This window comes from Ipomoea nil, unplaced genomic scaffold (genome assembly GCF_001879475.1).
Source record: "Ipomoea nil cultivar Tokyo-kokei standard unplaced genomic scaffold, Asagao_1.1 scaffold2403, whole genome shotgun sequence".
NCBI classification, from domain to species: Eukaryota; Viridiplantae; Streptophyta; class Magnoliopsida; order Solanales; family Convolvulaceae; genus Ipomoea; species Ipomoea nil.
Window position 1 is genome coordinate 1,129,702 of NW_017618831.1, and position 26,247 is coordinate 1,155,948.

The window sequence follows — 26,247 nt, forward strand, 5'->3', positions numbered from 1 at the left end:
TCTTACCTATTCAATATGGCCTGAGATAAATAAGCAGATGGAGCAATATGACATCTCGGTCTTAACCTATGTGCATCAAACACTCCAATATTCCCATCTTTGAAGGATGCATATATTAGTTGGCAATTGCAAGAGTATGTAGCAAAAGAGATTGGTGCAGAAAAAGAACCATTTGGGATCCACTGAAACAACACATGCATACTCCAAATTAAAACCCGGTAGAGAATGCTAGACCAGTGATAGGTTTCTGGTGTTCTCCAAGTTCGTTCAAGTCCTATATTTAAAAATCAATTAAATTAGTACGTACATTTTAAATTATCATACCCATAACACAGTAAGATATGATATGTCATAGAGGACTTACATTATCTATCCTATCAATCCTATCATATATATATATGGTTGATTTCTCCGTACCAATTACAATAATGTTATCGTCATGAGGATTATAAAAGTAGTATTTACTGATTTTATTCTAATATTGGAACTAAATTCAATTATTACTTTAAATGAGTTGCTGATGTCTTATTTTGAATGAAGAATTGTGTACAGAATTGAACGCAATAAATGTCCAGGTTCAGTGCATGTGGTTGGATGGGTGCATGCACAATCCGGTGAAACTGGTCACCGGGGGAGGATGACCCTACTATTCAAAGGGCTAAAGTATAATTTCATACACAAATACGTAATTCGAACACAAAAAGAAATTGCAAAATAAATAAAAATATTTTTTTTTGAAAGGAAATAAAAATATATTAAAACCAATAGTTAGGAAAGAAAATTACTTTGATAGGTAATAAAAAATTATGTTGGCTACAAATCATGAAAAAAGATTTAAAAAATCTTAAAATTTATTTACTCCATAAGTAGTTAGAATTTGGCAATTTTTTTTAAAAATAATATCTCAATAATAATATAATTAGTGCCACGTCCCTGCAATTAGTGACCTGGATCCTAGACTTTTTTTTTTTATAGGACCTGAACTGATCTTCTATAAGTCGGTTCAGGTTTGGATTAAGCCCGACCTATTTTATTGGATCAATTCAGGATTGATTCGATCTTGAGTCGGCCCGTAATCACCTCTAAACATAATCTTGTAATCGCGTAAAATCTCATATTAAGTATTAAGTCGTAATATTCAACAAAAAATTTCACAATTTTACTCTTTACTCTTTGTTCGTATAACAAAAAATAGAGAGTAGAGACGATCAAATTCACACACAAACCACTTATTTAAAAACGAAAGTAAATCGTCAACAAACAATGCCATGGCTAAAGTCGAAGGATTACATAACCTACTGTCCACATGGCAACATTAATAACAACAAAATTACATAACCAAGCACACCAAAAACCTTTGAATCGAAAGAAATGGTGGAAGACCAGATATCACACATGCTACAAAGTCCACAGCCAACACACTTGAAAAAACACTGATATCAACACACACCTATACCAACAGCAAATTTCAACCACACTTGAGAGCAAAACACCCTGCAAATTCCATTGCAAAAATACTGCCAATGTACTCCAAACACACCTCAAAAGACACCAGCATTACCCTGCAAAATCGATGCCACAAAATGAGCAAAAACAAAGCAAACACATTCCAATACTACTCAAATTGCAATGCCACTAGTAAACCACTTACCATGTCTCTGAATGCCCTGTAAAACAACTGAGCAACATTGCCAAAAACACCCTGGCAGAAATATGAAATAATTATTTTTAAAAAATATTTTAAATTTAGGGTGACCTGTCAGAAATATGAAAACCAACTAATTGGATAAAATTAGTTAGTTTAAGGATTCAATTGTAAATTTTTTAGGTTTAATGGCCTAATTACATTATCTTATGCAGTTCTATGACATATTTGACCCTTATTCCATTAAAATTTGCTAATCCTTATTTTCTGTTAGATTAGACAAAGATTTAAACATAGTGAAAAAGTATAAATCTTTCAACTTTTGCATATAAACACTATATAAATTTAATTTTAGACTTAATAAATTTTTTTTGAAGACTATTGTAAGAAATTTATATTGTTTGCAACATAGCATGATGGCACAATGCTCAAACAGATAGTCTCATGTGATTCCCATGTGAGGTTTTGAAGGAAGATGGCAATACATAGCAAATCCCATATAGTTCAACTTGTATGATGACATCAAGTTAAAACTTTAAGACATCCAAATGGTCATACATCAAGCACTTTAAATATATAAAGTATTCTTCGCATAAAATTTTGATCGAGTTATGAATTCAAGAAAAAAGTAATTTTGTATAAGCATATCAATCATCAAATATTCAAAGACACATTCAATTCAAATCTTCAAGCACAAATCAAGAAGAGAAAATTTAAATAAAAGACCTTTAAATAAGCGGAGCCTTGCCCTTATCAAGTCGGGCCTTCTTTCTTTGTTCCAATTGGTGGCCTTCTTCATCACCCATCTCCTCATCTTCACCTTCTTTCCCTTTTAACATATATTCAATATTTTGAAGAAAATAAAAAATTAGAGTTTAGTTGGTCAAAATGTACACACATACAAAATGCGGTCTCAAAATCATAATTAGACCATAAAAATGTGTAATCTGTTGTTCTTTTCAAAATCACAAATTACTATTTTTCTTGTCTTAAAAAAAAATATATAAAAAACTCAAGAAACTAAACGTAGAAAGGAAAAATAATTGAAAATGGTTTGACATTGTTGAACTTGTTATTAGCATTGTCAAAGTCGAGTTTGTGCATTTAGCTTATATCATTTTATAGAGTAATATTTGGCCCTGTTTGGTAAAATGGCTGTTAGCTGATAGCTGTTTGCTGTTAGCTGATTGTGTTAATTAGAGGGTATAAATAGTTGATAACATTAGCTGATTGTAGAAAAGTGTTTGGTAAATTAGCTGTTAGCTGATAGTTGTTTAATATAATTTCTTTTCTTAAAAAGCTAATTGAAAAAGTTACTAGGAGTAGCTTTTTTAATTTTAGCATTTTGGAGTTGCAAAAAGCCAATTAACCAAACATTTATATTGATGTTTCAAAAAACTTGCAGATGGCGGGTCTAGGTTCCCAGACCCGCCCGAATCAATGAGTACACTAAGCTGGAACTGTCGTGGCTTGGGCAATCCACAGACAGTTCGTGAACTTGAGGATGTAGTGTCCCGGAAGAAGCCTGACTTTGTATTTTTAATGGAAACTAAGGTACGAAGGGATCATGCGAAACGTGTTCGAATTAAGCTTGGGTTTGAGGGATTGTTTTACGTTGAACCAGGAGGAGAACGTGGGTTAAGTGGTGGCATGGCACTGATGTGGCGCCGAAACAGCACAGCGAGACTGATATCCTATTCGAAGAATTATGTTGATATGGAGATCAGTATGAGTGGTTTTCCACATTGGAGAATGACTTGTTATTATGGCTTTCCAGAGAGACATAGGCGCGGGGAGGCATGAAATCTCATTAAATCTTTTAAGCAGCAATTTGATCTACCATGGGTTATGATTGGTGACTTCAATGAGCTTCTATTCCAGTATGAGAAGGGGGGGGGGGGGTTGTAACACCCCGTGTTACGGCCTTCAATCCCGGATTAATTATTAAATTAATCCCGTTAATAATAATTAAATATGATTTAATTCGGTTAGGTTTCCTTTAATTAATTAATAAAGGTCCACCATGAACCGTGGACCCTTGCCTAAATTAGAGTCCTAAGCCTATTAGGAATAAAGAAAGTAAACCCTTTACTATTCAGATTCTAATTAGGAATCCTAGACCTAGTTATCTATTAGGAATAAAGGAAGTAGGCCTTTTACTATTCAGACTACGATTAGGATTCCCTTTAATTAATTAATATGGTCCACTATGGCCATGGACCCTTATCCCTAAACCCAATCCTTAGTTCCAAAAGGAATAGAATTAGCAAGCCTATAATATTAGTTCCTAACCAGGACTCCTAAATATATAAATAGGGGACTTAAGAGGCACCTAGAACCCACACGCCCAGACGCCCCAATCACCCCAGGAGAGCTCCAAGAATTCCCCTAGGAGAAATCAAGAAATCAAGAAAGCTTAAAAGAAAGATCCTTCATAGCCAAGGAATTAATTAAGGCTAAGAGGTAACCCATGTCTCAACAAAACCTATTTTCATAGCTATGATTTCCCCTTAGGGTTTCCCCCGTATGATTGTGAATGGCGAATTACTATGATTATTATTGATGTTGATTTAATGATTCCATGGGGAATCTTGATAATCTTGATATTGGGAGTTTCTTGATAATTGGGATGTTCTTGATGATTAATTGGGATTCTTGATGATGATGTGCTGTTCTTGATGATTATGATGTTCTTATTGCTATCCTTGATGATTATGTGTTGTTCCTACCGAATCTTGCAATTAGAAGATGAATCGTATTCTTGTTGATATAAAAGTGATTAGAACCCTAGGTTGTATCGTATGATCTTACTCTTGGATTATCGGGTGGGAAATCGCATGTTTGGGTGCTGATTATGATTAGAAAAGCATGTTAGGTTATGTGCCGTTCGTCTATCGTAATTGATCCGTTAATTGTCTACGTGTTGATCGTTAATTGCGTTGTAAAGTGTCTAAGCATGGTTTCGGGTTCCACAATGGTTCCCGGGGCGTTTTGTGTGTAAAGAGTCAGTGGGGGGTAGGTGGGGGGGGTAGGGGACCCGCCACCTACCCACTGCCGGAACAGTGATCCCGACAGCGGGCGGCCGGCGGGCGGGCAGCTGCCCGCCGGCGACCCGCTGCCCGGAACAGTAATTCCGGCGGGCAGCCGGCGGGTGGCCCCCACCCACCGGCTACCCGCTGGAGACTCCCCCCCCCCCCCCTCGGGACCCCGGCTTCCCCGTTTGATGTTTCCCCGATCCCCGTGGTGTCCCAACAGACCCCGTTTGTCGTGCCTATGTCTAGTTTGGTATTACGGGTACCATTCGTAGGATTATGAGTCGATTATATTGCATGCTAGTTGAATTGGTACCCGGTTGACCTAGGTGGAAGGAGTATGAACCCCTTAGGACTATTCCTAGTTGGTGATGGTTCACGCATAGGTTTACTTATACGTTTATTTCCCTCCCCAACGTGTAATATGGGTTGCATGTGCTTGCTATGTGTTATGTGTGCGTGTTACCCCAATTCGGTTGCGATCGGATTGGTTATTCCTGAGCTGCGGTTCAGAAGCCGGCTACAGTCAGATGGGAATTCCTGGCTGTGGTCGGATTACGGTATCCTGGGCAGCGGTCCAGAAGCTGGTTGTAGTCAGATGGGAATTCCTGGCTGCAATCAGATGACATTCTCCCGAGCAGCGGCTCGGAAGCTGGCTGTAGTCAGATGGGTTTCCTGGCTACAGTCAGATTACACATTCTTGTGAGCTGCGGTTCATTGGGAGCCAAAGCGAACAACTCCTCCGTGTGGATACGGGGCAGGGTGCTGCGGGCCGTGTCAGAGCTATATGCGCTGACCCTCATGTATGGGCATGCGATTGGTCCTGTGGCGCCAACAAAGTGTGCTATGTGATGAGATATGGACGAGTTGTTATTATGAGTATCTTGGGGTTGTGACTACGGGATTTATATTGGGGATTGTTCGTATTGGGTTATGATTATTGTCTATGCCTTGCCTTAACTGCCTTATCTGTTGTGAACTACATATGCTCGTTATGACTATTGCTTGTGTCTGGCCTTATCTGTCGAGTCATTCCCAGTTTTAAAGCTAGAGTTCGTAGGATATATCTTCATGTTCAAAATGGTTTTCGTATATCTATATATATCTCTATATGTATTGTATTTCAACGCGTTGAAGTGGGTTACCAGCATCTCTCGCTGAACAGATATATTTGGCTTTCAGGCACAGATGACTAGAGCACTGGAGCGCGCTAGAACTGGAGCGTAGAAGTAGAATAGTCTCCCTTTCGGCCTGCGTGCCACGTTTATGAGATCACACTTTGAGGATATTAGTTAGTTAGCCTGTGCACTTGGGTTCTCTAGCCCAGGTGTGGCATAGCACCCCGAACGCTTGTATTATATCTTGGGATTTAATAAGATTCTACCTTTATTATAAGTTTAAAAAGTCTTGAAAATCTGGGGTGTTACAGTTGGTATCAGAGCCTAAGTTTGACCCTAGGATAAGACTCTTAAGACCGGACTTTAGGACACTAGGCTTGAACTCTAGGTACTTAGGAACATAGGATTCAGGAATCTTAGGACGCGCAGTGAGATTGTGAAACCTACACATGACTCCCCCTCACTTCATCCCTCTCTAACTTAAATGGACCTCCCCCTACGCTTACCACACCAGGTAAGGGTGCGAATAGATAAGTTTACTTCCACAACTGGGTAACGTACACTTACCCGATAAATCGCCTCGTCCTAACTCCCGTCAAAACACTTGGCAAGGACCGTGACCAAAGAAAAGGTAGATTTGGATAACTACTAAGAAGAGGTGGTGAAAAGACGTTGCATCAAGACGTCAGGACTGCTAAAAGGGACGGACTGCAATACTCACCGACCCAGGGTTAACCACGATGACCCCCGATTAAGACAAATGGCATGCACCTTCCGACAAGTTGCTTTATCTCGGCAAACCCGGGTTGCGGCTACAACAAACAGGAAGGAGAACTAGGACACCGATTAAAGTAGCGAATGAACGACACCATTAGTCGAATCCTTGGGTGCAAGGTAAGTATATCGCGACACCTTACGACCCCACCACCCCAGTTTAAATTATCGTCCGCCCTGAAACCCCAGCATCTTGATACCCCTATTTGTTGAAAACTCCCACCCCGAATCCTTAATTACCTTAAGAGCAAATTCACAACCGTCATGACCTTACTCACCCTTTGTTGCGCCTAACCCAAACCCTCGGAAACCCTAAATTGTTATGAGCATTGGAATCATCGCCCTTACTCTAAGTTCATATCCCCACTCCGTAGAGCAGCATAAAGCCCTTTACCCTACCCAGGGGCGTGAAGAACCGACATTCATTGATTCAATATTGAAATAAGTTGTTAGATAGGAATCGGCGAAGTAGGTGGAAGTTACGAATACGTATCATCCCACCCTTGCACGAAAAACCGTGAAGGCTTTATGAGAAGCCAAAGCCGGCATGTACGCCACCGAAGAACGCCATGCGTTGACAAGAGCGGGCAAACCAATACGTTCAATGTGTCAAGGGCCCTCACTACAGAAAACATCGTCAAATAGGTGCAACAGGTCGAACCTCAAGGAGGACCTAAAGCCTTGCTAAGAATTTCATCCTCCAAGGAAGGGATGAAACCCAATAGAAACAAGAAAGACTAACCCGAAACCCTCTTGACCCTTAAGAACCCTCGGCAAGGATTAGGAGTCAAGACCTAGGGATTTGACCCACTAACCGACTGAGTCCAGAGTTCTGGACCTCCGAGGGAAACGTGCACGGAAACCATCACGAGAATTCCCCTGGAAGCCATAGAGACGAAGGGGGCTTCGACACGGGAAGAGAAGATCAAACAAAAATCTTAGAATCAAACGAAACCAAGGAAAAGGGATCACCAGTTCGACTGTACGCCACAACCAAGCCCCAAACAGGCATAATCACTCGAAACCAAGAGTCCTTAGCCCCTTTCCCTCCCCTTGCCAATCAAGTACCATTTCGTTAAAGAATCCATCCTATCACTCCAAACCTCGCTCTTGATCCCTCGTTACAAACAAACCCGTACAAGGTAGCAACCTCCCTTCCTGTATTACGACCTTGGAGACACCGACCCTATCCGCCCCTCGGCTTTGAAACATAGCCCTTGCACTTCTTACACCCCTTTAACCCAGACCAAGAAAACATAGATACACATATATATGCATATCTACCTCTAAAACTCGTGCTTAAGGATCAATGAACATTGTACGATGAGTCATCATATGTATCCAAGTCCCTTTTATTGTGCACTAGGGCATGGGACTTGTCAGGACATGAATCTGTGCATTTTTGGGGTCTTTCCCGAAGGAATTGACTCTTCCTAGTCACTTTCCCGCGGGTCCCCAACGGGCCCTTGACGGGACCTTGGCGGGTCCTTGGCAGGAGCTTGGCAGGCAGGCGGACGACCGCCCACCTCGCGCCCACTGGTACAACGTGCTGATTTCTTAACCCCTCATTTTATTGAATTTGTGGCGCACTTGTGTGCCTCGATCGAGGAATGCGAGTCTTGGGTAAGGAACCATGGACCACCCAAACATAGTGTCCTACGTAAAAGACCTTAACGCACGAGACACCATCGGGAAATCACAATCAATTACATTGCACGAGTAATTGAAATCGGATCCTACGATACAACCGACTAGGGATGTTTGGCGTAAAGGATTGCGCAAACCAAGGAGGCGAGTTGGGAACTCGTACCAAGAACCCACGAAAACCTTAAAAGTCAAAATGCTAAGGAGGGACCGGGACTCCTCCAAACCATGGACATCATTCGAGCAAAATCAGAGGACTCCTTACAAGTTGTATGGAATCAAGAACTACGTAGCCCATGGTGCTAAGCAAAAGGGTGAAGAACACATTCGCGCCAAGACTTCAAGGGTCATTAAGGACCTACAAGGAGATGAGGTGACTCATAAAGTCACCGAGTCATCCCACAACGAGATTTGGTAACCGACTGCGCTTTAAAGGAAAAAGGGCACGCAAGGACACCTTCATCATTAAAAAAATAACACAAACAGGGCACAGCAATGCCGAACCTCGGGTAAGACATGAAGTCTTACTAAGAATTTCATCCACTAAAGAGGAGATGAAATTCAATAAGAAGAGAAATTCAACCCAAAGTCCATCGATTCCCAAGAGACTTTGGGAAGAAGTTGGGAAATGCGCCCTAAGAGATTGGCTTGGTTGACCCAACTCGGTCAAGACCTTGGGCGCATTAAAGAAGTAAGTGTTGAATCACCACGGAAATTCCCTCAGGAAAGAAGAGAAGGACGAAACCTTAGCCTGGGAAGCAAGGTCTGACAAGGATCTTAAAGTCAAGCAAGCACCAACACCAAGGGAGGAGGATCATCAGCTCGTCGGAGCATCGTGATCAAAGCATCTAACCAGATTATTCACTTGGAATCGAGAAAACCTTAACCCATCCTAGCCGAATTCCTTTCCCTCCCTCGGAAAATCGGCCCCTTCCTTATTTCAAAACCCTTTCTACCCTTCAGACCCCATTCTCAATCCCATGTTTTAACAATTCCATACAAGTGGCAACCTCACAACCTAAGTTGCAACCTCGAAAACTTGATCCTAATTCCTGAATTCACCGTGTCCTCAAGTTTGAAACCCACTCTCTTAGCCCTGTAAAACCCAATCGCTCCCAAAAACCCTACACACATAGGCGTGCAAGTATACAATTTCCCCCGTGAAATACCTTCTCTATAGGACCACGGTTCTTCTCTTGACTCGTTAACCCTGCAATGATTTCCAAGCTTCGGGGACGAAGCTTCTCGTAAGGGGGGAGAGTGTAACACCCCGTGTTACGGCCTTCAATTCCGGATTAATTATTAAATTAATCCCGTTAATAATAATTAAATATGATTTAATTCGGTTAGGTTTCCTTTAATTAATTAATAAAGGTCCACCATGAACCGTGGACCCTTGCCTAAATTAGAGTCCTAAGCCTATTAGGAATAAAGAAAGTAAACCCTTTACTATTCAGATTCTAATTAGGAATCCTAGACCTAGTTATCTATTAGGAATAAAGGAAGTAGGCCTTTTACTATTCAGACTACGATTAGGATTCCCTTTAATTAATTAATATGGTCCACTATGGCCATGGACCCTTATCCCTAAACCCAATCCTTAGTTCCAAAAGGAATAGAATTAGCAAGCCTATAATATTAGTTCCTAACCAGGACTCCTAAATATATAAATAGGGGACTTAAGAGGCACCTAGAACCCACACGCCCAGACGCCCCAATCACCCCAGGAGAGCTCCAAGAATTCCCCTAGGAGAAATCAAGAAATCAAGAAAGCTTAAAAGAAAGATCCTTCATAGCCAAGGAATTAATTAAGGCTAAGAGGTAACCCATGTCTCAACAAAACCTATTTTCATAGCTATGATTTCCCCTTAGGGTTTCCCCCGTATGATTGTGAATGGCGAATTACTATGATTATTATTGATGTTGATTTAATGATTCCATGGGGAATCTTGATAATCTTGATATTGGGAGTTTCTTGATAATTGGGATGTTCTTGATGATTAATTGGGATTCTTGATGATGATGTGCTGTTCTTGATGATTATGATGTTCTTATTGCTATCCTTGATGATTATGTGTTGTTCCTACCGAATCTTGCAATTAGAAGATGAATCGTATTCTTGTTGATATAAAAGTGATTAGAACCCTAGGTTGTATCGTATGATCTTACTCTTGGATTATCGGGTGGGAAATCGCATGTTTGGGTGCTGATTATGATTAGAAAAGCATGTTAGGTTATGTGCCGTTCGTCTATCGTAATTGATCCGTTAATTGTCTACGTGTTGATCGTTAATTGCGTTGTAAAGTGTCTAAGCATGGTTTCGGGTTCCACAATGGTTCCCGGGGCGTTTTGTGTGTAAAGAGTCAGTGGGGGGTAGGTGGGGGGGGTAGGGGACCCGCCACCTACCCACTGCCGGAACAGTGATCCCGACAGCGGGCGGCCGGCGGGCGGGCAGCTGCCCGCCGGCGACCCGCTGCCCGGAACAGTAATTCCGGCGGGCAGCCGGCGGGTGGCCCCCACCCACCGGCTACCCGCTGGAGACTCCCCCCCCCCCCCCTCGGGACCCCGGCTTCCCCGTTTGATGTTTCCCCGATCCCCGTGGTGTCCCAACAGACCCCGTTTGTCGTGCCTATGTCTAGTTTGGTATTACGGGTACCATTCGTAGGATTATGAGTCGATTATATTGCATGCTAGTTGAATTGGTACCCGGTTGACCTAGGTGGAAGGAGTATGAACCCCTTAGGACTATTCCTAGTTGGTGATGGTTCACGCATAGGTTTACTTATACGTTTATTTCCCTCCCCAACGTGTAATATGGGTTGCATGTGCTTGCTATGTGTTATGTGTGCGTGTTACCCCAATTCGGTTGCGATCGGATTGGTTATTCCTGAGCTGCGGTTCAGAAGCCGGCTACAGTCAGATGGGAATTCCTGGCTGTGGTCGGATTACGGTATCCTGGGCAGCGGTCCAGAAGCTGGTTGTAGTCAGATGGGAATTCCTGGCTGCAATCAGATGACATTCTCCCGAGCAGCGGCTCGGAAGCTGGCTGTAGTCAGATGGGTTTCCTGGCTACAGTCAGATTACACATTCTTGTGAGCTGCGGTTCATTGGGAGCCAAAGCGAACAACTCCTCCGTGTGGATACGGGGCAGGGTGCTGCGGGGCCGTGTCAGAGCTATATGCGCTGACCCTCATGTATGGGCATGCGATTGGTCCTGTGGCGCCAACAAAGTGTGCTATGTGATGAGATATGGACGAGTTGTTATTATGAGTATCTTGGGGTTGTGACTACGGGATTTATATTGGGGATTGTTCGTATTGGGTTATGATTATTGTCTATGCCTTGCCTTAACTGCCTTATCTGTTGTGAACTACATATGCTCGTTATGACTATTGCTTGTGTCTGGCCTTATCTGTCGAGTCATTCCCAGTTTTAAAGCTAGAGTTCGTAGGATATATCTTCATGTTCAAAATGGTTTTCGTATATCTATATATATCTCTATATGTATTGTATTTCAACGCGTTGAAGTGGGTTACCAGCATCTCTCGCTGAACAGATATATTTGGCTTTCAGGCACAGATGACTAGAGCACTGGAGCGCGCTAGAACTGGAGCGTAGAAGTAGAATAGTCTCCCTTTCGGCCTGCGTGCCACGTTTATGAGATCACACTTTGAGGATATTAGTTAGTTAGCCTGTGCACTTGGGTTCTCTAGCCCAGGTGTGGCATAGCACCCCGAACGCTTGTATTATATCTTGGGATTTAATAAGATTCTACCTTTATTATAAGTTTAAAAAGTCTTGAAAATCTGGGGTGTTACAGTTGGTATCAGAGCCTAAGTTTGACCCTAGGATAAGACTCTTAAGACCGGACTTTAGGACACTAGGCTTGAACTCTAGGTACTTAGGAACATAGGATTCAGGAATCTTAGGACGCGCAGTGAGATTGTGAAACCTACACATGACTCCCCCTCACTTCATCCCTCTCTAACTTAAATGGACCTCCCCCTACGCTTACCACACCAGGTAAGGGTGCGAATAGATAAGTTTACTTCCACAACTGGGTAACGTACACTTACCCGATAAATCGCCTCGTCCTAACTCCCGTCAAAACACTTGGCAAGGACCGTGACCAAAGAAAAGGTAGATTTGGATAACTACTAAGAAGAGGTGGTGAAAAGACGTTGCATCAAGACGTCAGGACTGCTAAAAGGGACGGACTGCAATACTCACCGACCCAGGGTTAACCACGATGACCCCCGATTAAGACAAATGGCATGCACCTTCCGACAAGTTGCTTTATCTCGGCAAACCCGGGTTGCGGCTACAACAAACAGGAAGGAGAACTAGGACACCGATTAAAGTAGCGAATGAACGACACCATTAGTCGAATCCTTGGGTGCAAGGTAAGTATATCGCGACACCTTACGACCCCACCACCCCAGTTTAAATTATCGTCCGCCCTGAAACCCCAGCATCTTGATACCCCTATTTGTTGAAAACTCCCACCCCGAATCCTTAATTACCTTAAGAGCAAATTCACAACCGTCATGACCTTACTCACCCTTTGTTGCGCCTAACCCAAACCCTCGGAAACCCTAAATTGTTATGAGCATTGGAATCATCGCCCTTACTCTAAGTTCATATCCCCACTCCGTAGAGCAGCATAAAGCCCTTTACCCTACCCAGGGGCGTGAAGAACCGACATTCATTGATTCAATATTGAAATAAGTTGTTAGATAGGAATCGGCGAAGTAGGTGGAAGTTACGAATACGTATCATCCCACCCTTGCACGAAAAACCGTGAAGGCTTTATGAGAAGCCAAAGCCGGCATGTACGCCACCGAAGAACGCCATGCGTTGACAAGAGCGGGCAAACCAATACGTTCAATGTGTCAAGGGCCCTCACTACAGAAAACATCGTCAAATAGGTGCAACAGGTCGAACCTCAAGGAGGACCTAAAGCCTTGCTAAGAATTTCATCCTCCAAGGAAGGGATGAAACCCAATAGAAACAAGAAAGACTAACCCGAAACCCTCTTGACCCTTAAGAACCCTCGGCAAGGATTAGGAGTCAAGACCTAGGGATTTGACCCACTAACCGACTGAGTCCAGAGTTCTGGACCTCCGAGGGAAACGTGCACGGAAACCATCACGAGAATTCCCCTGGAAGCCATAGAGACGAAGGGGGCTTCGACACGGGAAGAGAAGATCAAACAAAAATCTTAGAATCAAACGAAACCAAGGAAAAGGGATCACCAGTTCGACTGTACGCCACAACCAAGCCCCAAACAGGCATAATCACTCGAAACCAAGAGTCCTTAGCCCCTTTCCCTCCCCTTGCCAATCAAGTACCATTTCGTTAAAGAATCCATCCTATCACTCCAAACCTCGCTCTTGATCCCTCGTTACAAACAAACCCGTACAAGGTAGCAACCTCCCTTCCTGTATTACGACCTTGGAGACACCGACCCTATCCGCCCTCGGCTTTGAAACATAGCCCTTGCACTTCTTACACCCCTTTAACCCAGACCAAGAAAACATAGATACACATATATATGCATATCTACCTCTAAAACTCGTGCTTAAGGATCAATGAACATTGTACGATGAGTCATCATATGTATCCAAGTCCCTTTTATTGTGCACTAGGGCATGGGACTTGTCAGGACATGAATCTGTGCATTTTTGGGGTCTTTCCCGAAGGAATTGACTCTTCCTAGTCACTTTCCCGCGGGTCCCCAACGGGCCCTTGACGGGACCTTGGCGGGTCCTTGGCAGGAGCTTGGCAGGCAGGCGGACGACCGCCCACCTCGCGCCCACTGGTACAACGTGCTGATTTCTTAACCCCTCATTTTATTGAATTTGTGGCGCACTTGTGTGCCTCGATCGAGGAATGCGAGTCTTGGGTAAGGAACCATGGACCACCCAAACATAGTGTCCTACGTAAAAGACCTTAACGCACGAGACACCATCGGGAAATCACAATCAATTACATTGCACGAGTAATTGAAATCGGATCCTACGATACAACCGACTAGGGATGTTTGGCGTAAAGGATTGCGCAAACCAAGGAGGCGAGTTGGGAACTCGTACCAAGAACCCACGAAAACCTTAAAAGTCAAAATGCTAAGGAGGGACCGGGACTCCTCCAAACCATGGACATCATTCGAGCAAAATCAGAGGACTCCTTACAAGTTGTATGGAATCAAGAACTACGTAGCCCATGGTGCTAAGCAAAAGGGTGAAGAACACATTCGCGCCAAGACTTCAAGGGTCATTAAGGACCTACAAGGAGATGAGGTGACTCATAAAGTCACCGAGTCATCCCACAACGAGATTTGGTAACCGACTGCGCTTTAAAGGAAAAAGGGCACGCAAGGACACCTTCATCATTAAAAAAATAACACAAACAGGGCACAGCAATGCCGAACCTCGGGTAAGACATGAAGTCTTACTAAGAATTTCATCCACTAAAGAGGAGATGAAATTCAATAAGAAGAGAAATTCAACCCAAAGTCCATCGATTCCCAAGAGACTTTGGGAAGAAGTTGGGAAATGCGCCCTAAGAGATTGGCTTGGTTGACCCAACTCGGTCAAGACCTTGGGCGCATTAAAGAAGTAAGTGTTGAATCACCACGGAAATTCCCTCAGGAAAGAAGAGAAGGACGAAACCTTAGCCTGGGAAGCAAGGTCTGACAAGGATCTTAAAGTCAAGCAAGCACCAACACCAAGGGAGGAGGATCATCAGCTCGTCGGAGCATCGTGATCAAAGCATCTAACCAGATTATTCACTTGGAATCGAGAAAACCTTAACCCATCCTAGCCGAATTCCTTTCCCTCCCTCGGAAAATCGGCCCCTTCCTTATTTCAAAACCCTTTCTACCCTTCAGACCCCATTCTCAATCCCATGTTTTAACAATTCCATACAAGTGGCAACCTCACAACCTAAGTTGCAACCTCGAAAACTTGATCCTAATTCCTGAATTCACCGTGTCCTCAAGTTTGAAACCCACTCTCTTAGCCCTGTAAAACCCAATCGCTCCCAAAAACCCTACACACATAGGCGTGCAAGTATACAATTTCCCCCGTGAAATACCTTCTCTATAGGACCACGGTTCTTCTCTTGACTCGTTAACCCTGCAATGATTTCCAAGCTTCGGGGACGAAGCTTCTCGTAAGGGGGGAGAGTGTAACACCCCGTGTTACGGCCTTCAATTCCGGATTAATTATTAAATTAATCCCGTTAATAATAATTAAATATGATTTAATTCGGTTAGGTTTCCTTTAATTAATTAATAAAGGTCCACCATGAACCGTGGACCCTTGCCTAAATTAGAGTCCTAAGCCTATTAGGAATAAAGAAAGTAAACCCTTTACTATTCAGATTCTAATTAGGAATCCTAGACCTAGTTATCTATTAGGAATAAAGGAAGTAGGCCTTTTACTATTCAGACTACGATTAGGATTCCCTTTAATTAATTAATATGGTCCACTATGGCCATGGACCCTTATCCCTAAACCCAATCCTTAGTTCCAAAAGGAATAGAATTAGCAAGCCTATAATATTAGTTCCTAACCAGGACTCCTAAATATATAAATAGGGGACTTAAGAGGCACCTAGAACCCACACGCCCAGACGCCCCAATCACCCCAGGAGAGCTCCAAGAATTCCCCTAGGAGAAATCAAGAAATCAAGAAAGCTTAAAAGAAAGATCCTTCATAGCCAAGGAATTAATTAAGGCTAAGAGGTAACCCATGTCTCAACAAAACCTATTTTCATAGCTATGATTTCCCCTTAGGGTTTCCCCCGTATGATTGTGAATGGCGAATTACTATGATTATTATTGATGTTGATTTAATGATTCCATGGGGAATCTTGATAATCTTGATATTGGGAGTTTCTTGATAATTGGGATGTTCTTGATGATTAATTGGGATTCTTGATGATGATGTGCTGTTCTTGATGATTATGATGTTCTTATTGCTATCCTTGATGATTATGTGTTGTTCCTACCGAATCTTGCAATTAGAAGATGAATCGTATTCTTGTTGATATAAAAGTGATTAGAACCCTAGGTTGTATCGTATGATCTTACTCTTGGATTATCGGGTGGGAAATCGCATGTTTGGGTGCTGATTATGATTAGAAAAGCATGTTAGGTTATGTGCCGTTCGTCTATCGTAATTGATCCGTTAATTGTCTACGTGTTGATCGTTAATTGCGTTGTAAAGTGTCTAAGCATGGTTTCGGGTTCCACAATGGTTCCCGGGGCGTTTTGTGTGTAAAGAGTCAGTGGGGGGTAGGTGGGGGGGGTAGGGGACCCGCCACCTACCCACTGCCGGAACAGTGATCCCGACAGCGGGCGGCCGGCGGGCGGGCAGCTGCCCGCCGGCGACCCGCTGCCCGGAACAGTAATTCCGGCGGGCAGCCGGCGGGTGGCCCCCACCCACCGGCTACCCGCTGGAGACTCCCCCCCCCCCCCTCGGGACCCCGGCTTCCCCGTTTGATGTTTCCCCGATCCCCGTGGTGTCCCAACAGACCCCGTTTGTCGTGCCTATGTCTAGTTTGGTATTACGGGTACCATTCGTAGGATTATGAGTCGATTATATTGCATGCTAGTTGAATTGGTACCCGGTTGACCTAGGTGGAAGGAGTATGAACCCCTTAGGACTATTCCTAGTTGGTGATGGTTCACGCATAGGTTTACTTATACGTTTATTTCCCTCCCCAACGTGTAATATGGGTTGCATGTGCTTGCTATGTGTTATGTGTGCGTGTTACCCCAATTCGGTTGCGATCGGATTGGTTATTCCTGAGCTGCGGTTCAGAAGCCGGCTACAGTCAGATGGGAATTCCTGGCTGTGGTCGGATTACGGTATCCTGGGCAGCGGTCCAGAAGCTGGTTGTAGTCAGATGGGAATTCCTGGCTGCAATCAGATGACATTCTCCCGAGCAGCGGCTCGGAAGCTGGCTGTAGTCAGATGGGTTTCCTGGCTACAGTCAGATTACACATTCTTGTGAGCTGCGGTTCATTGGGAGCCAAAGCGAACAACTCCTCCGTGTGGATACGGGGCAGGGTGCTGCGGGGCCGTGTCAGAGCTATATGCGCTGACCCTCATGTATGGGCATGCGATTGGTCCTGTGGCGCCAACAAAGTGTGCTATGTGATGAGATATGGACGAGTTGTTATTATGAGTATCTTGGGGTTGTGACTACGGGATTTATATTGGGGATTGTTCGTATTGGGTTATGATTATTGTCTATGCCTTGCCTTAACTGCCTTATCTGTTGTGAACTACATATGCTCGTTATGACTATTGCTTGTGTCTGGCCTTATCTGTCGAGTCATTCCCAGTTTTAAAGCTAGAGTTCGTAGGATATATCTTCATGTTCAAAATGGTTTTCGTATATCTATATATATCTCTATATGTATTGTATTTCAACGCGTTGAAGTGGGTTACCAGCATCTCTCGCTGAACAGATATATTTGGCTTTCAGGCACAGATGACTAGAGCACTGGAGCGCGCTAGAACTGGAGCGTAGAAGTAGAATAGTCTCCCTTTCGGCCTGCGTGCCACGTTTATGAGATCACACTTTGAGGATATTAGTTAGTTAGCCTGTGCACTTGGGTTCTCTAGCCCAGGTGTGGCATAGCACCCCGAACGCTTGTATTATATCTTGGGATTTAATAAGATTCTACCTTTATTATAAGTTTAAAAAGTCTTGAAAATCTGGGGTGTTACAGGGGTAATCCGCATCCGAATTACCTCCTGCGTGGATTTGGAGAGGTTCTAGACTTCTGTGGGCTAGCTCAATTACCGATGAGTGGATATCAATTTACATGGGAGAAAGGAAAGGGTACGCCAAGATGGATAGAGGAGAGGTTGGATAAAGTACTGGCAACAAGTATGTGGACCAATGTAGTCCCAAGGGCTAATGTGACGAATCTGTTAATGAGACAATCAGACCATTCTGCCATCTTTCTAGGTATTCATGATCCATTAGGAACTGGGAGGACAGGCAGACGAAAATTCATATTTGAAATGGCTTGGTTATATGATGAGGGGTGCAGGCATGTGGTAGAGGAATCGTGGAATGAGAAGAGGGGTAATGGGTTGCAGGACTATATTGCACATTGTGGTAATCGCTTGGCTAAGTGGGGGGGAGACAGGTATCATAAATTTGGTGACCGGATCAAAGCTCTCCGGAGAGAGCAATTGAAACTCAGAGGACGAACGGATGTAGGCTCTTTAACTGAATTCCAGCGCCTGGAGGTGGAATTGAGTAATATGGAGGCCCAAGAGGATGCGTATTGGAAACAACGAGCAAAACAGCATTGGCTCAAGAATGCGGATGCCAACACTAAATTCTATCACAGGTATGCCTCTCACCGTAAAAAGAAAAATTCATTATCTCGTATTATGAATAATTCAGGGGATTGGGTTGAGGGGAATGATATGAAGAATGTGGTTATGGATTATTTTGTCAATGTGTTTAAATCTAGTAATCCTATATCTGGCCATGAGCTGTTTGAGAAAGTGGTACCAAAGGTTTCGCATGAACAAAATGAGACACTATTACGGCCATTTACGATTGATGAGGTAAGGGTGGCACTGTTTTCAAGGTTCCCAGATAAAGCCCCAGGCCCAGATGGAATGAACCCAGGTTTCTATCAACATTTCTGGGATATTGTGGGAGGTGACATGGCTACTTATATTGTGGAATGCTTGAATATGCGTACTATCTCCCCTGCATTGAATGAAACAAATGTTGTGTTAATTCCCAAGAAAGATACCCCAGAGTTAGTATCTGATCTACGACCAATAGCCCTAAGTAATGTGATATACAGGGTAATGGCCAAGATGATTACGCGGAGAATGAAACCCCTGATGGAAAATATTATTTCGGACACACAGAGTGCGTTTATCCCTAATCGGCTAATTACTGATAATATTTTAGTAGCAGCCGAGGTGGGACATTTCTTGAATAGAAAAAAATGTGGTGTTAATAGATGGGGAGCCTTAAAGCTGGACATGGCTAAGGCATATGATCGTATGGAATGACCTTTTTTGAAAGGGATGCTTAAAGCTTTAGGCTTTGATGAGAGTTGGATAGATTTGATCATGTTATGTGTTACCACAGTCTCCTACAGATTTCTAATAAATGGTTCTCCTACAGAGGCAATATTACCTACTCGTGGGCTCAGACAGAGAGATCCTCTATCCCCATATCTATTTATTATTTGTGCGGAGGGCCTTTCTCTATTATTACAGCAGGCACAGGTTAATGGATTAATTCATGGCTGTAGGGTGGCACGAGCGGCGCCCCCTGTCTCACATTTGTTCTTTGCTGATGATAGTTTACTATTTTTTAAGGCAAATGTACAGGAGGCGACTGAGGTTAAGAATATTCTGACTGTTTATGAGAATTATTCTGGGCAAATGGTCAATTATCAGAAATCTAGTATTTGTTACAGTAAGAATACTAGTGAAGCTGACAGGGATATGGTGGCGCAGACCCTAGGAGTGGTCCAGGAGCCGAATTTTGGGAAGTACTTGGGACTGCCAGCATTTGTTGGAAGAAATAAGAAAATGGCTTTTGCCTATATTGAAGACAAAATAAAGCAGAGAATAGGCTCATGGAATAAAAGGCTCCTAACACAGGCCGGGAAAGAAATATTGTTGAAAAGTGTAGCCCAAGCAATGCCTACTTTTTCAATGACTGTATTTTTGTTGCCAGTATCTGCTTGCTCTGCTATCGAGCGCAAATTGAACTGGTATTGGTGGGGTTCTGGAACGGATCGTGGTATCCATTGGAAATCCTGGGATAAACTATGTATCCCAAAGAAATATGGAGGTTTGGGATTTAAAGATTTGAGAGCATTTAATTTGGCTATGCTAGGAAAACAAGCATGGAAGTTTCTTACCAATCCTGACTCCTTGGTAGCCCGCATTTATAAAGCCAGGTATTATCATGACCGCCCGTTTAACGAAGCATGCCTAGGAAATAATCCTAGCTACTGTTGGAGGAGTATTATAGCAGCCAAAGACTTGATAGTTGGTGGGGTGAGGCGCCGTATTGGGAATGGTGACTCCACTCATATATGGAAGGATCCTTGGTTACAGGATGAATTGGACCCTATGATCCAAACAGAAATGCCACCACAATTAGTGAATGCAAAGGTATCCGGCTTAATAGATCAAACAACTGGTACATGGGACCCACATATTTTAACAGATATTTTTGATCCAAGTGATGTGCCAAGGATATTAAAAATACTGTCTCCCCGGATTATAATGATACGTGGTATTGGTATGATGACCCAAATGGATGCTACTCAGTAAAGAATGGATACAGGCATGTGGTGGGCATTTATGAAAATACCCCGGGGTTTGATAAGTGGGACGCTTTATGGAAACTACAAATACCACCAAAGTGGAGAATGTTTTTGTGGAGAGCTATAAGTAATATCCTCCCTACAACTAACAACTTGCTTATAAAGAGAGTGGAAGTTGATCCAATATGTGCCATGTGTGGTTTGATCAATGAAGATGTTATGCACTCATTAGTGTTGTGTGATTATGCGAAAACCATTTGGAACCAATCTGGCCTTCCATTACCCCATGTTACCACAAATATTTTTCATGAATGGTTTAGGACAATTATGAATGTTCTAGACTCTAATGAAATGTTGTTTGCAGCTGGAATTTTATACAATATTTGGAGAGCCCGAAACGGAGCGGTATGGGATGCAAGCCTACAATTACCAAAGAGGGTTGTATTAGCAACTCTATCTATGAAGAATACATGGCAATCACTACATGCCAAACAACCGCCGGTAGCACTGCCGACCGAGATGCCCACTGCCACACACCATGCTGCCGGGATACTGCCGGCCTCCGTTACTGCCGCCAACGCCGTCCCAGCCCTGCCGACGTCAACAGTAGCGCCTACTGCGATACTGCCGGTCTCCGCTATTGCCACCACTGCCGTGCCAGCCCCGCCCACGTCAACACTACTGCCGGACGGCCCTATATATCCGAAACAATGCTTTATAGATGCAGGATACGATGCCGTCTTGATGAAAGCTACAACCGGAGTTCTATTACGAGACCATATTGGAGCTTATGTATCGGCCTACTGCGTGCCACCACAAACTTGTTTCTCACCCCTTATGGCTGAGACTCTAGCATGTAAGGAAGCTTTATCATGGCTCAAACAGCGAGGAGAAGAATCGGTCCAAATCTACACGGATTGCCAGACATTGCGAAGCTATCTCGAGTCCTCTATTCAGCCACGATCTTATCTTGGCTATGTCCTAGATGAGTGCAGACGATTAATTGCTACTTTTAATTCTATCTCAATTATATTTATTCCTAGATCACAGAATGCTATAGCTCATGATTTAGCATCAGATGCCTTTAATTATTCGTTAGCTATGTACTGGGATGGAATCCCACCTGACTCTGTTTTGATTCATATATAAATATAACCATATTGGTTTTTTCAAAAAAACAATTAATAGTGGTCAAATAAGCTAAAATTGGCCTATAAGCCAATTTTTTACCAAACAGGGCCTTTATCATTTTGATGAGCTTTTTTTTTTTTTTTAATTAATCCATATTTTAAAAAATAATAATAATGTGTGAGCGTATATACAATCAGTAATTGAACCATTAACCTATTGAACCTTATTGAAAATTTAATATTAAATCATCAAAATTTAAATGTTTAGATATATAGAATTGTCACAAAATATTCAAATTTTTATTTTTTTTTCATTAATAAACCATTTTTTTTGTTTAATAGGCTAAGAAAAATTATAGTTTATTCTATCCAAAACAAAATTAATTAATTCATTCATACATACATGTGTGTATGCATATATGTATGTTTGTATATATAAATGTATGTATATAATACTCCTTAGCATCTAATGTGTTATGTATTAAAATGTTTTTTAAAATGTTATTACGTAATTGATATTTACAAGAATATTTTTATCTTTTTGTTACTTAGATGTTCATATTTTTTTTGAATGCTATTCATATAAATGATTAAAAAGTATAAAATACTTACTAGATATTCCCCACTCCCCTCCGGATTCCAATGGTTCAATAACTTTAATAGACCCATCTGTCAATCCAAATGCAAGTTGGTTGGGCTCTTGTGGATGCGCTACAATCACAACTGCATACACACCCTCATTTCTGCAATAATATAACATAGACAACTTAACATTTTATTAAGAAAAAGAATATATATATATATATATATATATATATATATATATATTTTGTTCATTAAAAAAACAAGAATATATTCTAAAATTATAGGCCAAATCAACATCATTATCTAAAGTTGTTTGTTAGTTTGTTGTTATTGGACCTTTAATTTGATTCATCAGTATATATTGCTTTTGAGATATAAATTTAATCAATCTATTTTAATTCAATTCATAAAAATAACTTAATTTCCAACAAGCTCTTGAAATCATCAAAATTTTTAGACATAGGAAGGTGCTCTTACCTATTCAATACAGCCTGGGATAAATAAGCAGATGGAGCAATACAACATCTCGGTCTTAACCTATGTGCATCAAACACTCCAATATTCCCATCTTTGAAGGATGCATATATTAGTTGGCAATTGCAAGAGTATGTAGCAGAAGAGATTGGTGCAGAAAAGGAACCATGTGGGATCCACTGAAACAACACATGCATACTCCAAATTTAAATCCGGTACGGTAGTGTTAATTAGCGTATTTCAAAATTTGAGAAAACACGTTCTACCTGGTTTATGTGCTCCATCTTGGATGCATCATATATTGCCAATTGTGTTTCATGTGTAACTAGTAAGTGGAGTTGGTCAACATGGAACATCACATGTGTAACACCTGAACACACTTCACCTGTAGGCAACTGGATGCGAACTGATTTTTTCTTTTTCCATAAACTAGTGCTCCAGCTACAAAGCTAAAAAAAAAAAAAAAATGTAATCTTGGTTTCCAGTTAACTTTTTGTTATAATAAATTTCGGTATGCACAGAGTGAATAACATAGAAAACACAAATATTTGAAAACTTCTTGAACTTTCTACAAAATTCATAAATTTGCAATCAAAAAGTTTGTTGTTATGTCGCTACATAATTAGTCATGCATGGACTCATGGGATGTTCCACTGTACTGCTAATTGAATGGATCTTGCCATAGTTGTTTATCATTCCTTTGCTAATCGACCTACATATGCTTACCTGGGAATCAGCATCTGATGAAACCAGCAATTTAAGCTTTGTAGAAAATGCTAGACCAGTGATAGGTTTCTGATGTTCTCTAAGTTCATTCGATTCCTATATTTAAAAATCAATTAAATTAGTACATGTTAAATTATTATATGCATAATGCAATATAAGATATGATATGTCGTCATAAATGACTTACCTTTTCTATCCTATCATATATATGTATGGATGATTTCTCCGTACCAATTGCAATAAGGTTATTGTCATCATGATCGAAAGCTAAGAAAGTTGGTGCAGATGACAACAACGTGATTGTTTCCGTTACCTACATCACATATACATTATAGAAGAGTTAATACCATCTAAGATCCTCCGAGTATAATGATTTTGTCACGTTTAGTCCTAAACTTTCAAATTGACCATCTGTGGTCCTTCGTCTTTCGAATTTAACCATTCGTGGTCCAAGTTAACCACCCATGGTCCTTCAAGTTTCAAAATTTAACCAGTCGTGGTCCTCTTGAAAGGACCATGGTTGGTTAAAATTTAATATTTGAAGGACCATAGGTGGTTAACTTGGACCACGAATGGTTAAATTTGAAAGTCAAAAGACCACAGATGATCAATTTGAAAGTTTAGGACTAAACGTGACAAAATTACTATACTCGGAGGATCTCATATGATATTAACTCCATTATAGAAATATAAGCATGCACACATGATCATTTATAAAGCCAAATGTGATAATTAAGAGTTAAACTAGTTCGATAGCCATACAGCCCATACCTCAAATGTTATGATATTAAACAATGAAATCTTTCCACCAGCAGCTGACACAATATAAGAGTCATCATTCGAGAGGGCGATGCAAGGAATTACTTTCTCGAGGTTGACACCTATCACATCATTAATCATAAGAAGACCACTATTTGGTTTCCAATGTTGTGGAGCAGAATTGGCAGTGGCCTTTAGACACCGTAAACTTTAGAAACTCGACCATTTACAAAACATTAATGCAAGACATTAACATAAATAGTAATGCAAAAAGAAAATAATAATAATAATAATAATAAATCTCATAATCTATTCACTACCTTTCCGGTTGGATTTTGTTCATTGTTGGGCCATTTCCATAGTTTTTGAATACCATCTGAGCTAAGAGCCAAGATGCCAACACCAGAATTTGTATAAAGAAGTCGGGCAACCTTAACAAAATCCATTTCAACATCAAGTATTGAAATTCATGGAGAATTAAATACTTAATACCTACAACTTATTTATTATTTAAAGCACCAATTTTCTATCAATAAGAAATATGAACTACAAGAAAAATAATAGAGAAAAAATAGTTCAAAAACCTTAGTATTAAAGCACTCTGGCATGGAAACGATTCGGCATTGAACTTGATCTACAATTTCAGTAGACTTCCACAATTTGGTTCTATTTAGACCTAGCAATTGTCAACAAAGCCGATCCAATAAGACTTGAAATTACACACGAAAATAAAGGGTTAAATCTTTAAAATGGCTCAGGTTAACATGTTGACTTATTTAAAATTATCATGTCAACGTATTTGCATGAACCCATTTGATTTAATATTAATTATTAAAATATGTTATTTACTCTAATAGATTTATGAATGATATGATATATGTTGATTGAATTACGAACGCATTTGTTACGCACATACACTTATAAATAACAACGTTTATGCCATCCAAAGTTCCAAACCTCTTTAGCACTGTGTTACCCTTTGCAACACATTGCAAGTTTGCAACACTAGCAATGTATGCATGAGATCGATAATTAAGACCTTACTCAAACTATTCATAAGTTAATTTTGTTTTAGTGAGTAAATATTACATAAAATCTAATTAAAATAAAAAATGAGTTTTAAATATTAGAAAAAAATGTTGAAGAAAATAGGTGACAAATAATTATTTAATTTATTTTGACGAACAAATAAAATATAAGGCATTCAAAATTCGATGAAGGAATTGAAGTATCACTTCAACCATATTTGTATCGTATTAATATTAAAATATATAACGTAACTGTGTGTATAAACTTAGTAGTTGAACCATTGATCTTTTTTACAATCGTTATACACTGCACCACGGTGCACATGGCACTGTGCATCTCGCGCCTCCCAAACGACGTTGTGTTATCAAGTTGTATGATGAGTTGACGCGACAGAGTGTACGTGTATTATGTTATATAATTATGTACATTATGTTATACAATTATGTACATTGTGGTATACAATTATGTATATTATTTTATATAATTATGTACCTTTTTTATACAATTATATACATTCAAATACGCAATTTTTTTAACAATTAAAAATTTATGTGTATTATATTATACAATTATGTACATTCTCATATACAATTATGTACATTTTTAAAACATGAATTTTTATTTTAACAAAGTAACAGCAAAACGAAAAAGCTAAATTTAAAAAATAAAAAAAAAAGTACAAAACGACGTTGTCTTGCACCAGGATGCACGATATAAATTACCTCTTTTTGAAGCTTATTGAACAATCAATGTCTGTGTGTGTGAATATATAATAATATAATAATAGTGTAATAGTATTTAACACACACACACACACACACACACACACACACACACACACACACACACACACACACACACACACACACACACATATATATATATATATATATATATATATATATATAAAGATTTTAAAATCTTTTTCTTATTAGATAAATATTCTTAATTATAAAATGCTAAAGAGTAAGAAGTATCCATAACGTAGTATAGA

The 26,247-nt window shown here is 40.9% G+C and overlaps 1 protein-coding gene and 1 long non-coding RNA gene across 4 annotated transcripts in view; one reads left to right on the forward strand and one right to left on the reverse strand.

Moving 5' to 3' along the window:
- LOC109152279 (TMV resistance protein N-like) overlaps nucleotides 1-26,247 on the reverse strand; it is a 47,367-nt gene that overhangs the window by 12,364 nt on the left and 8,756 nt on the right. Inside the window, exons 7-17 of one of the 3 annotated variants that reach the window (XR_002049375.1) lie at nucleotides 24,809-24,900; nucleotides 24,545-24,655; nucleotides 24,237-24,416; nucleotides 23,653-23,778; nucleotides 23,466-23,561; nucleotides 23,006-23,188; nucleotides 22,743-22,918; nucleotides 22,293-22,423; nucleotides 2,372-2,474; nucleotides 1,652-1,702; nucleotides 1,214-1,562 (exon numbers count right to left, since the gene is read on the reverse strand). Coding sequence is in view for 2 of the 3 variants with exons in the window: in XM_019299873.1 (XP_019155418.1) it covers nucleotides 2,394-2,474; nucleotides 22,293-22,423; nucleotides 22,743-22,918; nucleotides 23,006-23,188; nucleotides 23,466-23,561; nucleotides 23,653-23,778; nucleotides 24,237-24,416; nucleotides 24,545-24,655; nucleotides 24,809-24,900 (1,176 nt within the window). In the remaining variant the exon portion in view is untranslated. Of the gene's footprint in view, nucleotides 1-1,213; nucleotides 1,563-1,651; nucleotides 1,703-2,371; nucleotides 2,475-20,852; nucleotides 21,532-22,292; nucleotides 22,424-22,742; nucleotides 22,919-23,005; nucleotides 23,189-23,465; nucleotides 23,562-23,652; nucleotides 23,779-24,236; nucleotides 24,417-24,544; nucleotides 24,656-24,808; nucleotides 24,901-26,247 lie in introns of those variants that run through there. The other 2 variants (XM_019299873.1, XM_019299874.1) reach the window with 2 other exon arrangements.
- Nucleotides 378-24,225, forward strand: LOC109152283. Its single transcript, XR_002049376.1, has 3 exons — nucleotides 378-430; nucleotides 23,710-23,804; nucleotides 24,160-24,225. It is a non-coding gene; the product is annotated as an uncharacterized LOC109152283 (long non-coding RNA).